This window comes from Martes martes, assembly GCF_963455335.1.
Source record: "Martes martes genome assembly, chromosome: 14".
Classification (NCBI taxonomy): Eukaryota; Metazoa; Chordata; class Mammalia; order Carnivora; family Mustelidae; genus Martes; species Martes martes.
The window spans coordinates 13,577,649-13,595,642 of record NC_137902.1 but is presented as its reverse complement, the minus strand read 5'-3'; the positions used below and the strand labels follow the sequence as shown (position 1 = coordinate 13,595,642).

At 40.9% G+C, this 17,994-nt stretch overlaps 1 protein-coding gene across 7 annotated transcripts in view; it reads right to left on the bottom strand.

The window, feature by feature from the left end:
- The window catches only part of SHTN1 (shootin 1), a 97,484-nt gene that overhangs the window by 58,463 nt on the left and 21,027 nt on the right, over positions 1-17,994 (bottom strand). For 5 of the 7 annotated variants that reach the window (XM_080822963.1, XM_080822969.1, XM_080822968.1 and 2 more), the window contains 3 exons: positions 14,188-14,248; positions 7,562-7,656; positions 1,995-2,163 (listed from right to left, as the gene is read on the bottom strand). In XM_080822963.1, coding sequence (XP_080679089.1) covers positions 1,995-2,163; positions 7,562-7,656; positions 14,188-14,248 — 325 coding nt within the window. The remainder of the gene's footprint in view (positions 1-1,994; positions 2,164-7,561; positions 7,657-14,187; positions 14,249-17,994) is intronic. The other 2 variants (XM_080822964.1, XM_080822966.1) reach the window with 2 other exon arrangements.

Sequence of the window (17,994 nt, the reverse complement as noted above, 5' to 3'; positions counted from 1 at the left end):
TCTAAACTTATCTTTAAAAGAAGAAATTAATCTTGTCAAAAGAACTGAAAATGCCAGTCCATATTTAGCTTACGATCAAGGTTATTTAAACAAATAAAATGAAAATAAAGAAGCAGGGAATGATGGAAATCTCACTTCTTTGCCCCTGTATGCAGCCACAGTTATTAATAATTTTATACCACGCAATCTCACTGTGTTATTAAATGTACCAGATCATGTTTTCTTTGCATGCTATCAGCCCATATTTTAGGAAACTATCTGGCATTTTAGAAGTAAATGTTTTTAAGATTTCAGCAAAACAAATTAAGGCATATTACTAATTTCCTTTTTATTTTAAAATGGCCATGGGCTCTTGTCACAATAAAATATAACAAACAATGGGGCAGTTGATAATTTGCAGATTTTGATTTGCAGAAAAAAATCCTGACCTGCTGCCAATTTATAGCCCTCAAGCGTTATTTGAATGGACTCAAAATATAACCTATTTGCAAAAGGGTTAATTCTAGTAATTTTCTCTCCAGAGTTGTTGGTGCTTTGTTTCTTAATTTATTTCCTAGTTCTTATTGGAATTTAATGAAAACTGTATTACCAAAATGAAAATATTAGCAACCATGAAGTGCAAAAGCTTCTGGTAGTAGATGAAAGTTACTCCCACCGCTCAAACAGTAAAAAAAAGTACACAAGAGGGGCGACTGGGTAGCTCCGTCGGTGGAGCGCCCAACTCTTGACTTCGGCCTGAGATCAGCTCGTGATGTCAGGGTCCTGGGATCCCACCAAGTCGGGATCCCACCAAGTCAGGCTCCACACTCAGCTGGGAGTCTGCTTGAGGATTCTCTCTCCCTTTCCCTCTGCCTCTCCTCTCTCTTTCTCCACCTCTCTCTCTCTCTCGAATAAATAAATCTTTTAAAAAACATATATACACAGATTAGCACAGAGTCCGTCCTTAAATGGATATCCAAGGCCTCCAGGTTTGCTACTCAGGTTTGAACTGCTTTTAATTAAAAACCTTCTCTGGAGTTATTTATAAACTGAATCAAGATTTTACAGGAGGCCAGCCTGGAAGAGTTCTCAGATCTTGTTTCAAAACCTCTTTCTCCACTGGCTGGCTAATCTTGAAGGAGGAACGAGAGACTATACTGTCTCAGACCTAAGAGGAGGGGAGAATCATGAACAGGAGAAAATCCTATAAACTACTCCCTCCCCACGCATACAAATATTATTTTGTCTTAGGTCGGGGGGTGGACAGTCAAGTAACGATGGCTTTCTTTATACCTCCTTCGCCCTCCCTCCTCCAACTGCAGTTTTATCCAACCCAACATGCTAGTAAGTGTTGCTTTTGGCATGCGCCTGATGCTAAAATACCCTCAAAGTCATTGAGCCCCAGACTGCTCTTCTCCATCTGTAACATAAACAGTGTGTCCATATAATCACGTGTATATATAATCAAGAATAAAATTAAAGTGTATTTAATAGAGGTTCCCTGTGATATCCACGTGCCGCTGACCCACACAGTGAGTGGTCTAACTGCATCTAAGTTGAACACCGCAGACTGCTTACAGCTCAGTGCCTGAATCAGATGAGAAGTCCTTTGAGGGCAGAGACTTAAGCCATCTGGGGAGGAATCCTCCCCAAAGATTCCACAAAAGAACCAGACAAGCAGGAGGCATGGGCTACATATATTTTTATCCATTCTTTCTTTCGCTTAACAAAAATATCTCAACGTGTAGTCCATATTTTTAAGAATTTTTACAAACCGACTGTTTCCATCAAGACAACGCTTTCAAAAGTGTCTAATCGCAAATGAGAAAGTAATTCATAATGCACCAACATCACATCGTATCATGATTCTCAACCAGGCTGCTCTCTGGGACATTTAAATCCGAAACTTTTTGAAGCAGGACCCAAGTTCTAAGGTTCTCGGGTGATTCCAATGGACACCCAGGGCTGAGAAGCATTATCCAAAATGTGCCCAGTGATGAAGCCAAGCATCCCACCTTTGATCTGCTTCTGACACTGCACAGAGACACAGGTCTCCGCAGTGCCTTCTGGGTCCGTGCTGACATCTTCATCATCGATGTTGATCTCCTCGGTGATTACATCTGGTCCCAGCTTGGCCATATACAACATGCTGATTCTTTTCAATGTTTTATTTTCTTTATTTAGCTAAGGCAAAATATAAAAACAGTCATTTTAACAGCAGTCAAATGAGTGTCTTGCATTTTTAAACAATAGACAGATTGAGTGTGTTTCTGTCTTACATATTCATCAACACCCACAGCATGAACTAACAATTAGAAGATTCATGAAGTAAGGTTTTATTTACACTTTTTAGTATTAAACTTACTAAAGTAAGACCTGATGCCTGGATTACAGCCAGCAGCATGGGGAAATGCTAGTTCTAACTGATAACGTAAGAAGAATTAAGATAAGACACCAGTATAGATTTAATCAAATTTCAACTTATTCCATCCTTAATAGTCTTAATTAAGGCACTTCATTTCAAGAAAATGTTTTCTTTGCTGTTGTGCCCACCCTTCAAATGTTTGTGAGCCCAGCCCTCCCTCTTCTCTGAACACCTGCTACTCCTCTTCATTTTTCCACAGCATTCCTATGGGAACAACTGTGTTCCCCCAGAGCATACCCCATCCCTTTGGCTGTAGCTAATCAGTCCGGGGATCAGGCACGTGAGCCTAAGCGTGGTCAGTCGAATTCCTCCTCTAGAAATTTGGAGGCTAGAACAGGGATGAGTTTCCTTCCACGTGTCCAGATGTACAGAAGCTGTAGGCAATCATGATTCACTACTGAACTGAGGAACAGAGGAAGGTAGTCCCCAGCAAAGCCAAAAATGGAGCTATGTATAGAGACACACAGAGAAAAATAATGGAGATGGGTTTCCCACAAGACTCTGGTCCATTCTCAAAATGCTCCTAGCTCATGGATTCCATGGGATTCCCCAATATCCCTCACTAACGAATTCCTACTTTTTTTTCTTTTGACAGTGGACGAAAGTACAAGGTATGTTTCTGTTTTCTCTATAAAAAGAGTTCTAGTTCATAGCAAAGTGAAGAAATCTTAATTAATTAATGTATCTGTTATTCCCTTTGCAGAAATGAATTGTTCTTTAGTTTCAGTCACTCAACTACCATCGTCTTCTTCGGTCCCCTTTTTATGTGCGTACCAGTATTAGTGCAAAGCACAAAGACTCAACGTGGTCCAAAGCCCATAGAAGGAAAGTATGGTTTCCTTATGTTTTCTCTTCTGAAGACTAAAAAATAAAAGGTCTCCTATGAACACATGCACATATAGAAATGCAACCTCTCTTCTTTCACTCAGGGCTAATGGAGACCAAGACAAGTCCTGAATTAAATAACTGACACTGGAAATAAATAGAAACAGAAACCTAACTCATTGGAAAGCTAATAACTACCTTCTCTACTACAACTTTACATCAGAGTAAGACATGCTGGTACTAGCCCAGCTTTGGTCCTTCATTTGTGATCATAATTAAGACCCTTTAGGGCTTCCCTCAGGGGAAAGTCCAGACCATTTCAAATAGGGAGGTCTGATTCTCACCCCGAGAACACTGAATCTAACTATAACCCAAGTAGTCTGATGCAGGCACGAGAGGTTTCCCAGACCTCTGAACCCTTCCAAAGTTTCCCCCTGGGAAGCCTCGTGAGCTCTACTCAGGGAATCCCACACAGCCCCTTTCTTCCCTGTGCTCAGCCCACAGCTCCAGCTTCTAGCTCCTGACAGTCCATTAGAGGATCAGGGATAAGACAGGAGCCCATGATTTCCAAGCCTCTCTCCCCTAGGACGAAACTTTCTCATAAAGCCTGTTGTAGGTTCCTGACACCATAGGCACTACAGCAGGCAAGAGTGGCTCAAGGATCCCACCTGATACTCAGACGGTGCCACCTTTTCTGAATGGCGGGGAAAAAATCAAAATTGAAGGAAAAAGTGAAAACAGTCAAGCCTTCATTTGTAATTCTGCCTCCTAATAATACTTAAACGAATGGTTTCCAACACTCCACATTAGAATCTCCAGAGAGCTTTTACAAAATCCCAATGCACAGGCTCTCTCACCAGACCCAAATCTCTGGCGGTGGAACCCAGCAGAGCACCCTCTCCGGGTCCCCAAGTGACTCTGTTGCACATCACTACAAAGAATCTTTGACACAGAGAAAGGCAACACTTCTGTATCTGTTTCTATAAAACCAGAGGCAAGAATCCTGCTTTATAATCCAACGTCTCTGCCCCTAGAATAACTTCACCTTTCACAGCGGTGGTCTCCTCCTCCACGAACTAAGGGTAAAAATAGCCTCTGCCCCATAACGTGCGCAGAGTGAGACATTACACGGGAAGCGCTTCGTACAGTGACAGACTTGCAAGAAAAAGCCAGTGTCTGCTCCTGATAGGAACAAAAGGTGTTCGGGGTGTGTGTCTGATTCTTCTTTGGGAATACTTTATCAGCTAATTTTCTTCAACCAACATATACATCTGTGCAATTTTCTCTTCTTCCAGGATCCTCATGAAAGCACAAAAACACTAATTTCTGTCATCTGGTGTTTAACAGGCTCGGTCCTGGGCCACTGTCACAATAATACTTAATAACTTGTTCATTAATCATTCTACCCTCAAAAGAGTTTAGTGCCTCTTTCTATCAAGCCAGGAATCAGAATCTGCCAGCACTATGTGGCTATAATACAACTACTCTCTTCAACAAAGTTACTAACTCAAGAAAAAAGCCACACACCGGGCACCTGCCTGGCTCATTTGGTAGAGTATGTGACTCTTGATCTCAGGGTCATGAGTTTAAGCCCCATGATGGGTGTGGAGCCTACACTTAAAAAAAAAACAAACCACAATTTCTCTGGAACATCATTCTCAAATTCTGAAGGAAGAAACATAAGATTTATGTACATAAAGATTTCATGACCATACTAACTGGATATTTTTGAAAACTCTGAATTCACAAATTTTGGCAAAGCAATTTCACTGAAGTTATTATTCATCAAGTTATATGTTAACAGCATACTGTCTTTTGGAACGATTCTAAGTCACAAAGCAAAGATAAATCTTTTATAAACCTACAGTACCAGAATCTTCTACTATGTTCAAATTTAAATAGTTTTTATATTGGGTGCAGCTTAATGAATATTTAAAGATACAAAGTAAGCAAGTTAAGCAGATTTGGACCATATGGTTTAAATAATTGGTCTACATTTATCAGTTTAACCTATACATTTTACCAAAGCATCCACCCTTGCTTTTAAGAAAATTATGCAAATTGTATCTTAAGAACATCCCATTTGTCATTAATTTGAGAGCAAAGATTTAGAAAAATAAGAAGTTTACAGAAACTTTGCTGCTTTAAAAATGGAGTCTACTTTCAAAAATGACAATTGGGATACCTAAATCAGGATGTGCTACTTTTTTTTTTTTTTAAGATTTTATTTCACAGAGAGAGATCACAAGTAGGCAGAGAAGCAGGCAGAGAGAGGGGGAAGCAGGCTCCCTGCTGAGCAGAGAGCCTGATGAGGGGCTCGATCCCAGGACCCTGAGATCATGACCTGAGCCGAAGGCAGAGGCTTAACCCACTGAGCCACCCAGGCACCCCAGGATGTGCTACTTATTGATCATGCATATAATGAAGCTTCCAAACTTTGCATTCAAAGCTGTAGTATCTTCCAGATCCAATGAGCACATCCATAGGCTTTCTGACCTGTTTTTATTCCAAGTCCCACAAGGCCACATTGTAGCCTCAAAAACAAACCATATGGCCACTTCGAAAGACTTCATGAATAGAGGACAAAACGTGTAAGTGAAGGATCCTATTGTCAAGACTAAATTGTAAAACTGACCTTTGAGATTAATACAGTGGTACATAAACAGGGACGAAAACAACAGTCCCCTGGCAGCTTTCTCAGCACACACCTGGCCTGGGCCACATTCCCAGCACCAGTGGGTCTAGGATATTCTTAAGAAATCAATGCTGGTCCACCCTGACACTTAGGACAAGGCAACTGGAGAACCCCAGAGAGGTTCATTCTCTTGCTCAAAGTCACCTGTTTAAAAAAAAGCGGGGGCGGGGGGGGAGCTCAAATCATTTTTTTAAAGGGGTCTGTACGGACCTGTGAGTGGAGTGCATCATGAAAAAAGGGGAGTCTGTCCCATTCTCCCTGCCGTCCTAACCCTAGTCGATCCTGTCATTTGAGATGAGACTACAGCAGTCGAGACCAGAACCAGTAACTTGCTCAAAGTCACATATGCCCAAAATGACATGACTGGGAATAAAACCCCCAAACTGTTGCTTTCCATTAATTCTGCCAGTCCTGCGAGGTAGTCCTTGTTCTCATTTTGCAATGTACTACTGGCAACAGGGATACTTATGGATAGCAAGAGAAAATCCAAGGACTATCTTTAGCCACTGCAAGGTTCAGAGCAGCTAGTATAGTATGCTCCCAAGACATTTTTTTCTATCTGTTCCCAAAGAAGGAATAAAGGATACGAAAAGGAGGATTCACCCAGTTTTGCAGACCAGCGAACACTTAATGAAGGGTAGCGCAGAAGAAATGATAGGAAAGCACCCACGCGATCACTGTTTTTTAAAGCAACGGCCCATAGTGCTGTGTATTCTTCAAAGAAATAACAGAAGAGAAGTTGCACGTACACGTTTATATTCTTGGGTTCTGACTGCATTATCTTATGAATTCTAATGTAGTGTCATTACACAAACAATTAAGCAAATACCTCTAGCAAGCACACTGCTAATGCATACAAATTAAACAGAGAGATACAGAGACAGATTGGCTGATTGATTTGCAGACTTTCAGTCACATCCAAAGACATACTTTGGAGGGAGGTGATGGGGAAGAGAATGGCACACAACCGGCATTACTAATGATTTTTGGTTAAAAACTGCTGTAATCCATTTTCTGATGAAGTGGTTCAGATGCATTTTACCCGACCCAAAATACGTAAGACAGAGATTAAAAAAAAAAAACCTTCTTTAATAATAATGTACTTCTGATGAGATAGAATATAGAAAATTACACTCTTGGTAAATTCATCAGCGAGAAGCAATCAGTGGAGCCCCCGAGGTCACCTTTAGCCCTCACTGTGCCTGCACAAATAATCACCTGAAATGTACGGCTGGAGGCTGACTTTTTCATCTAAATCAAACGTGAAACACTCATTGCCCCCTTTATGCCACACCCGGTTCGTTTTAAACTTGGTGAACGTTTTCACCCAATGCTCAGACATTTAGAAAGTCCAGCTGAAAGATGGACTCTGGGCCATTTTTTAGCGGCAGAAAGCACCAATGCTGAAATACACACATGCAAATGCCCCTTTGACAATGGAGAGAACCTAGGCTTTAAGATATTTACATAACCCTATTCCAGGGCTTTGATAATTTACAGCACTTTACGACACTTCTCCTCCTCACCAGAGCGGAGGCAGTGGACTAGGAAAGCAAAAGCAGATAGGAGGCCACTCTTCAGAAAAGAAGTTGAAATTAAAAGGCACAGGTAGAATTCCCTTATTTGAAGAGTCTCACCTTTGTCGCCAGAGCCTCAGCACTCTCTCGACAAGTCTTCTCTATTTCAAGATGGTTCTGCATAAAATTGACTTCCTCTATAACCATGTGAGAAACTAGGAATGAGGGGAAAAAAGTCTCAGCATTCAGAGATTAGTCAGCGATTCCAGAAGCCCACACGTTGTGTCCCATGACTCAGAATACTTCACTTCTTAAGCTCGCCAGGCCTTCAGCGGGCATGGAGGAGGGAAAAACAAAAAACAAACAAACAAACAAAATAATGGTCTTGAAGCTGCTGCCCTGATTAAATCTTAGCTAATATTTGGACACGGAGGGGGAATAAAAGAACGCAATGAAGAGCCTTCATTTCCAATGCACACATTTTTAAGAAAGCTAGTTAGGCTGCCTTTAAGTGTCTTTTTTCTATGTAGCTGTACACAGAGTCTTAGACACGTCCACTAACTTAGACGAAAGAAATCTCTCCTCAATGAAAAGTGGCAAACACGATTTCCTTTTCTAAGCGAGACAGAACCCCTGGATCTAAGAAGGAAAATCAGCTAGCGAGAAATTTTTAAAATTAAATCTTAACTTGATCTCCTTCACCAGAATAACAAGGTGGCAGTTTAGCTCAGGTCAGCATGCAACAGCCTTCTCTATGAGAGACAAAGTAGTTACTATGATTTAATAAACTCCGGGGCAGAAAAGTATAGCAACCCCAGTTATGTACTCGATGACGATGAATGTGGAGCCTTCTTGCATCACAGACTGTCAGGAAAATTGGAAGAAAAATGCAATTTTACTGGACACTTTACCAATGCTTGAAAAATAGTAATTTTCAGGCTCTTTCAGTAGCTGGTTTATACAGACTGAGATTCAAAGGTACAAAGTAATTTAGAACCTGAATTATACTTCGAAGATCATCTGAGAGAAAAGTGCCAATTCCTTTCCCCCACATTTTTAGTTAAAAGAAAATGCTCAGAATCTTAAACTTCACTGTGGACGTGTATACTTATTGACATTTGTTTGGCTTAAAAAGGAAAAATGAAGTACACCCAAATGTGAAACCCAACGAAGTTAGGCAAAAAGCACTGGGGCTCACATAACACAAAGAGAGATTACTTTTGCTTCATTTAAGCTTAATTAACCTGCAATTATGATTAAACTCGGGGGAAAAAAATTTCTCTCCAAATTAAATACAAAAATGTATTACTTCCTAAGTCTGTCCAAAGTTCTTATTATGTTAATATTCAAATTCATAAAGCAGCACTAAATGGCCAGAAACATCTCTAACCTTGACATTTTTTCAGGGGTAATAATAATCTGCAGCAAATGCAGGCCAACCAAAAACCACTTAACTAATTAGTAGTTGCAGTCACCGAGAAAAACATGAATCAACACTGTTATTACAAGTGGCACATTTGAGTGGCATCTAATTATGACTTGATGAGCACGATACTTGCATTATCAACATTACTACTGCATCCCATCAGGGCCTAAAAGCTGCTGATGGCATTGACTTCGAGAAACTCCCACTCAATGGTACAGCAGCACCCAACAATCGGCTTGGCAGGGGCCCCCCTCACTAAATGACACGTTAAGCGTAATTACTGGTAGACATTGTAAATAAACAGGATTGGAAGTGAAAATTGTACCAAGTGCATAAGACACAATCTGACACATTGGAAGTGGCAGCCTTAATTGAGAGTTTCTTTGACTGCTCAAGATCATTTCAACTGCATTTCTCAGAGGACAGTGATTATAACTGTGGAGACAGACGGCATAATGGTATCAGCACTGCTGACAGAGCAGTGAATTAAATTGTATCTGCTGTTGTGTGAAAGCCTTGATGAGAGGTACAGATGCCTTAGTGGTCTTATCATTATAACACAATGGTCATGTTGTCATCAACCTTTCTGGCTCCAATTGAAAAGAAATGATTGTGTGTTGAGGCTCTGCCCCCCCCTTCCACACCACCCCCCTCTCCTCTTCTATCTCTTGTTCTGAATAGAACCAATTTTCAGAGAGCTATGAAATCACGCAATAGGTCCTAAAATGCAGCTGCTTGGCATACAAACGGGTCCCCATTAAACTGGAATCACACACAATATGTGTTTATGCCAGAAGAACAAATAGAAGCTGAACACAGGCCAAGTTTATTCACACACACAAAGCCCATGTAGCTCTTCATCAATATAATTGCCTTTTATATTGTAGTTTAAATAATAGGCTCTATTATTTCCTTAAAATCCTAATATTCTTGGCATTTTATCACTATGTTTACAAGGTAGGTTCTTCAAAAATGTGAAGGAAAGAGAAAAGAAACCTATACAATTTTTACAACATCAAATATTACTTTGAATTTTTAGCCTTAACTACTTGACTTCTTCTGCCACAATCTGGTATTTCCACCATCATAACAAAAACATAAACACTCTGCATGTTTCATAGGAATTTGACTTTTTATTCAATAACATTCTTGCCCATAGAAGAGTAAGGAAAAATCATTCCACATAGCAAGGTTTAGGCCCAGCAAAAAGAAATACACACACACACGCGCACACACACACACACACACACACACACTTATTTTCTGAACATTTTGTAAAAAGCTGCCCTGTAACTTAGCTTGATAAACTTACATAGGCAGCACTAGCCACAGTTTTCTCCAATTCTCATAGAGCAGGCCCCATCAGATAGGTTTTTTTTTCTCTTTTCCTCCAAGAGGGAACAGTAGAAATCAAAAGTTGTGCTTTGATTTCTAGTTTAAAAAATTATCTCAATGCTAAGTAGGGAGCAAAGACACCCACCTATTAACTTTCTAGATTTAAAAGAAAAGAACATGTTTCAAAGGGCATTTATATCTTTAAAAAGCAGACCTCATTTCCAAAACTACAAGTCAGGTTACATGACACAAAACAGAAGTTTTTGCAACATGTAATTTTATTTGCACCTTTCAAAGGATGAAAGTTTAAAAAAAAAAAAAAAACCCTTTAATTTGTTCATTTAGTGACTGGCCCTATGGTGCCAAATTCAGGCTTGTCTCATAATATCCAGACCATGAATGACCACTACACCTAACATATCTCTAATGTGGATGACAGGAAGGTTTAAAAAAGAAGAAAGATGAATTCCAGCCTTTTAGAAACACGTATTGAAATATTTATATTTACGATAAAATTATCATTAAATGATATGATGACTGAATTCACTTCAAAATAATCTGAGGTCGGTGAGAATGGATGTATGGACAGAGATGAAATGGACAGGCCACGAGCTGATAGCTGTTGAAGCTGGATGATGGACACATGGTGGTTCACTGCATTATCTTCTCACTTTTGTATAAGCTTGATATTTTCCATAATCAGAGTTGTTTTTAATGACTCTCACAACTCAGAAGCATAACCTGAAAGTCCATCAATGAGTGCTTCCAACAGTCCAGTTGAATCAGCAAAGTCTGATTTTCCTCTTCATGACCCCAAAACACTCTGACATACTTGCCATCACAGAATGGAGGGCAACTGGGGCTTTCTCTTTTTGACTTGTTTTTGTCTTTTATTAACTTCGAGCATCATAGCTTTACTCATGTCTGACCATCCTGCACCTGGCACACTGCTGGGTAGGCACTACGTAGTCACATTTGTGTTTGTGTTTGTGTGTGACTGGAAAAATCTATCAGGCCTATGTTCGTCTGTGAACACCCCTTTACAAGAATGTTCTCTCTAGAACAGAACTGCTTCGGACACAACCACTACCACCCACTGTTGGGCCAACTCTGTGTCCAGCCTGTGCTAAACCCTATGTGCTCTGTCATGAATCCTCACGACAGTCTTACGAGGTAGGTATCATCACAGCGATTTCCTATTGGAGAACACTGAAGCCCAAAAAAGTCAAGTAACGTCCATCTGAAAATACAGTTCTAATGTGTAAAGCCCAGCTAAACCAACTTCTAGATGACTCTGATTTTCTAGGTGTCTTTCTAACTTGTATTCAAATGTGATACCACCCATGGGATTGCCCTGAGCGAAACTCCTCTCCATCCAGCCAACTCTCAGCAACGACTAGATGCAGGACGTCTCCGCAGCTCATGTGGAGAACATACCGTCCGCTCGCCGGCCACGTCGGATCGCCTGACAGGTCTTCACGTGCGTGCAAACACGGATGAGAGCTGGCAGGTGTGCGGGGGAAACGGGTGTGTCCTCACACCCCGCAAAGGCTCTCAGGTTCTGGCTGAAGCACTTGAAAGGCCTTGAGTGACTACTTCTCTCACGTGAATCTGTCTTCCTAGGGACCATGGCTCTGCTCTGCAGCGGGGCTCTTTGTGCAGGAACAGGAGGAAGGCCCGGGCAGAGCTGATGGAGGCCGAAAGTGACTGGGAAATATGGACGAAACCGGCCAAGAAGAGCATGACCGGCGAGCTGAGGAGAGCCCTCTGGCCTCACGGGGCTCTCCCCCCACTCTGAGATCTGGGCTTTGCAGGTAAACATGACAGGCAGGCAGATTTCAGCCTAGCACCCAAAATACGTTTCCCCAGGGCTGTCCGAGCGCCAAGACCAGGCTCTGCAAGCGAACTCGTGAGCGGGCTCGTGGACTCTTCATGCCGAAGCGCGCTCGGGCTCTGGACCGGACAGTCAACGAGATGGCGGCGGCGGCGGCGTTGCACGTTTATTGAGCACTTGAACTCTAACGCCAGGCACTGGGTTCAGCACTTTCTCCATGAATTATCTCATTTGTTCCTTGAACAGCCTCGGAGGCAGGGTCATTTATCCCAATTTTACTAATGCAGAAATTGCTCAGGACTACGTGGATTCACAGCACAGCTGCTTTTTCCTGCCGGTAACCGCTGCGCTCCCTTCCAAATCCGAAATCCTGCTCCCTGTTCAGAAGTCATCAACCATTTACCCCAGACACAATGTTTGAACAACTATTTAGAATTTTCATCATCCCCACTTTCTGTTCTTTTGAGTCGGAGAAGAGAGTCGGCATTCTGTTCTCCTGCTGTCCAAACTTTAAATTAATTAAGCAGACTTAGGAAAGTCAAAAATTCAGTGCATACAACAATAAAGATCATTGTACTAACCTTTCAACCGATTCTTTTAGGCTCTGAGTTGCTTGTAAGGAAAAATGTGAATTTTTAAAACTGTCAAAGATATTTAGAGGAAGAGACAAAGAAAGGGGAAAAGGAAGGAGGAGGGGAAAGTTTATATGTTACTCTAAAGGTCGGTTGATTTGGGGAGAAGCTCCTTCCATTTCTGCAGAACACGAGGCAGAATGCCTACTACCTGCCTGACCAAAGCATTTTATGTTAAGTCCAACCATAAAACTTTGAACTATTCTTACTACACACAGCATTCCAATCCACTATCAATAATTAATTTGATAATTAACATGAATTGGTAACAATGTAAATGGTATAATTCTTTCAGTGTGACCCAGTGTCAGCAAAAGTGTTAAGAGTATCAAATTAATCCTGCCTTAGGGAACAAGAAAGTTCTACACAATCGCAATTTGTATATTCACAAATAAGAGATATTTCTGTCATAGCATATTGGCCTCCAAAGAAAAGTACCATCAACAACATTCCCGAGAATTTGTTAAAGCCAGACACTTGAAATAAACTGGGTACTGAAATGAACTATAATGCTCTATTTTCATGGCTGTTTAACCTTCAACAAGAATAAAATGTTCTGTTGCATAGTTACCAAGTCAACACTTTATGATATAATCAAACAGCTTAACACAGCATCTGCAGAAAGTTGGAGAAAGACCCTGCTTCCAAGGGGAAGGGCAACTTTTCCTGCTAAAGTCTGGTCCTTTTCCCATGACCTATTTCCTTCTGATCCTTGAGTGTGATCAGATACATTCTATCTTAGTAGACAAGGTAATGACAGATTGGCATGGCATACAAGATTGCCATAGCAAACATTTAGAAGATTATTACAGCTTTTGTGGGAATACAACGTTCCTTGGTGAGAAGGCCATTACAAACATGCTGACTCTTAAAAATGTGACAGTTCTGTGAACTACAATTCCTTTCCTATGAATTAATGTAAGAAACAAATCAGACCACTGTAAAGATGTATAAGAATACTTGATATTACTTAGAATATCTAAAACTCAGAAATAATCCATCTATCACTGAAAGAATGTTCAAGCAAATTAGGGTACTATATCATGTAATAGAATATAGAAAAAAATATATATCTCTACTGACATGCAAAGATGACCACAATACACCACTCCCTGAAAAAAGCAGGCTGTAAAACTGAATGAAAAGCGTGACTTTATTTTTTGTAGACATAAATACTGCCCACAGATAAAAGACCAAGAAAGGAGGACTATAAAATATTAACATTGCCTTTTCTCAAAGAATCAAGATAACAAGTAATTTTTGTTCTTCTTTAACTGTTCTGCATAGCAAAGTTTTTTTTATAACAAGTGCAAACTGTCTTTTATAATAACATACTCATGAAACAATAATGTAATGCCAGGACATTTTTGGTTGGGGAGGGAGCGGCAAACAGGAAGACAATTCTTGCTTTCTTGGATGCCCAATGCAGCAGCAACTAAACATAGGGGACGTGTCTACCCACATAATTCCCAAACACAGTTATGTGCATTATAATAATTCCAATGAAATGCTTACATACTTTTCTGAAATTCCTCCAGTTTTTTAACAGCTTCATCTCGTTCTTGCCTGATTTTGTCACACTGAAAGGAGAAAAGACACAAATGTTAAATTTGTTTCACAAGTTTGTGAAGGCAAGAAAGAGTAGACCTATAAACAGTAGCAGTTTTATGAAAAGAAAACAAAAATTAAAAATCTTTAAAAAGCATTAACTGTCACATGATACTTAGGCTACTCAACCAGCATGGTCTTGCACCATCTGTATCTGGCCACTTGTCTTGGACCGTCCAAGACAATGAGTCATCTTACTGCTCATTATCTCCTCAGGAACAGACCAATTTAACATCCTTGCATTCAAATCACTCATTCTTTAAGAGAATATATGTGCCTCTTTTTGCCTTTTACGGTCTTCCCTCCTCCCAGTGTTTTCAGTAGTATTTTCAGTAAGTAGGTATTTCGGTGATACAGTGAACACCCCATGCACCCGCAGTCAGATTCCCTGAAACTGGGTAGCGACGAACTCCCCAGAACTATCCAGAACACTGGTGCACAGCCGGAAGTGACTCCGACTTGAAGACAAACTGCTGTCATGCACCCCTTGAAATCCTCAGTTAAGGGGAAAATATCCTCATATCCTTAGAATTCCAAAGAGAAGGTAGCAAATTAAAATGAGAAAAGATAAAATATTCCACAATAAGCGTATACCATTTACATAAACCACTTTTTTGTTTTAAAAGGTGGGAGGACTCACTGAAAACACTAGGAGGAGGGAAGACCATAAAAGGCAAAAATAACTACTAAAGCATGAGGACCCTTCAGGGTATCTGGCAGAGACACAAGTATCCAATATTTTAACAGGCCCTCGAGATATGAATGAATTTTATAAAAACTTCATGTTCATTATGAGGACTGATTCAACTTATGAATTTCACAAAGCAGGTTAAGTATAAAACATTTTAGAAAGATTTTCATCAAAAATGTCTACAATCTTAAGAAATGATTTTTAACTATGAAAGCAATAATTAAAATCTGAGTTTTTCTGGAAATACTATAATACTATAACAAGAGAGTCATGTGAGTAAAACACAACTTTTTTTTTTTTTAAGATTTTATTTATTTATTTGAGAGAGTAAGAGAAAGCATGAGCCAGGGAGAGGGGCAGAGGACAGAAGGAGAAGCAGACTTCCTGAAGAGCAAGGAGCCCGACATGGGGCTCGATCCTGCGACTCCAGGATCATGACCTGAGCAAAAGTCAGATGCTTAACTGACTGAGCCACCCAGGCACTCCAGTAAAACGCGACTTTAAATTATATTTTAATCCTACTGTGCCATATAAATATATTAGGATTTCATGCCTTTGGATATTTATTATTTCAAATTTCAATGGCTAAAAAATTATGATGCCACTGATAATTTGGAAAACCCAAATTAAGACAGTGAGATAGTCTCATCTAAGACTGGCAAAAACTGAAAAAGTTTGCTGTCAGTTGAGAACTGTCACATACAGTGACATGTGGAAGCTGGTGGGAGCGTCAAAAGACGTAACTAGTTTGGAAATAAACCATCAAAACTGAAAGTGCACATGCCCTATGACTCAGCAATTCCACCACTGTTTTTTTTTTTTCCCAAGTTTTAAGTAATCTCTATACCCAGCGTGGGTATAAACTCACCACCCCCAAGATCAAGGGTCGCATGTTCTTCTGACTGAGCTAGCGGGGCACCCCTGCAAGTCCATTTCTAGATTCTATTACTGGAATCTCTAGTAATATTCTACAGATACGTTCAGCATAAATCATGTTATATTCATGTAACATGCTAGAGAACCATGACTCGATGATCGTAAGCTGTTTGTGTCAACCTACACCACAAAAGCCATAATGGTGAGTAAAGGAATCGGAGAATCCATGTCAATATATACCTTAAGCAAATAAAATCACTTAATGGACTTGGGCTGTAATTGTATATTTCATGATATATATGGCATACATAAAAATATAAAAACCCAAGATAGGAGGATACATACAAAATTTATCACAGGAGTTATCTCTCAAAATACGGGGAAAGGGCAAGGGCCCAGGACTGGGTGACACTGAAGATCTTCACTTTTATCTGTAGCATTTTTTTAAGTTTAAAAAAATTAAGTTAATTCTTTATTTTTAAAATGTTATTTATTTGGGAGAGAGGGACAGCGCACATAAGAGTGGGTAGAGGGGCAGAGGGAGAGAGAGAGACTCTCAAGCAGATCCCCTGCTGGGCGTGGAGCCTGACAGGGGGCCCCGTCCCATGACCCGAAGATCATGACCTGAGCCGAAACCAAGAGTCAGACGCTTAACTGACTGAGCCCCGCAGCCGTCCCAGAATGACAGTTAATTTTGTCGGTTACATATCTGTTGTTATTCTCTGCCCTTCTTTGGGCTTTAGAATATTTTTTTAATTTAAAAAAATTAAGTCAACTGCTCAGTCTTCCCCTTCAATGTCTCAAGAACTGAAACTTGAAAAAGCCTATCTCCATCCATGCGGGTAAATCCATTCCCGCAAAAGAACATGGAACAAGTCCTAATGCTACATGAGCAAGGCTGTTTACCAGCTCCTGACTTGGACCCTCCACAGGAAGGTCAGGCTGGACTATTTCCTTAAGGAGGATGCATATTCGTTCATCAAGGTTTTCTCGAGGAATCTCTCCTCTGCCAAAAAAGTAATGCTGTTTAATACAGTTTCTAGTTCCAACTTAACAGATAAACTGTCTTGATTGATTTCTGGTGTTTAAAATTCTAAACACTGGAGTTCTGGATTCTCGAATAAGCTTGTGGAGATCCTTCCCCGGCCAGACAGTAGAACCCTTAATTTTACGAGATTCTGGTCAGCAGTTTCAGGAATGTTCTTGTTTTCTAGAGTCTGCACACCCACCTCCAACTAGGCAGTTTCGTCTAAAGCACAAAAAGAAACGTAATTTCTGACTAGACTCACACTCCTGAGGCATGACTGCCAAATGAAATGTATCTGCTGTTTTACTCTCAAATTAACTTCGCGGATCTTCATTTCTGAAGGTGTATGACGCCCTCGGAAGAAACTATCTTCACCTCTGATCGGGTGCTTGGGAGCGCTGCCCCTGACTTAATACCGCTTGGATTCTTCCCGGGACCTCTCAAAGCTCCACCTGAAGGAACCAGAGCTTAACTTAATTCTTACTTAAATCAAAAGCTAGAGTTTTCACTGACCCTTTGCCTGACCAGAGCATCGAACAGGAGGGGATGCCACCTCCGCACGTGTGAAAAGGCCCTCGGGCTGACACCACACACGACCCCCCGCGCAGCTCCCCCTCGCTGGTCACGAACACCATGTGGCAATTTTAGGGAGGCTCACACCAGCCTCCCAGAAGCAAAGCCTTATGCCCGCGCTCTCTCCTGCTAAGGCCCAGGTAGACGGGCTCTCGGGAATGACAGGTCCCGACATCGCAGTCCTGTTCCATCACGCCACTAACCGGTTCCCATCACCAGCCGTACGTTTGTACAGGAACCCGCAGACGGCACCAGAGAATGCAGAAGCCGCCACCCAACCCCAGCTGTATTCTCCCAGGGGTCTTCATGGTGCTTTGCTTTCTATTTTCTGCAACCACATTATGATAAAACTGGCAGCCACAGAATTTACCATCTGCTATGGATGCTGAAAGGGGTGTGTGTTGAGGGGGGCGGGGGGAATCTATGCATACGGCAAAGGCAGCTGACTTATTCCCAAACCACAGCTGAACAAAATATGAAGGACGTACCCGTTTACTAAGCAGAAATCCAGACATCCGCTTATTTCATCATTTTAGGTGAACCCAGCAAAG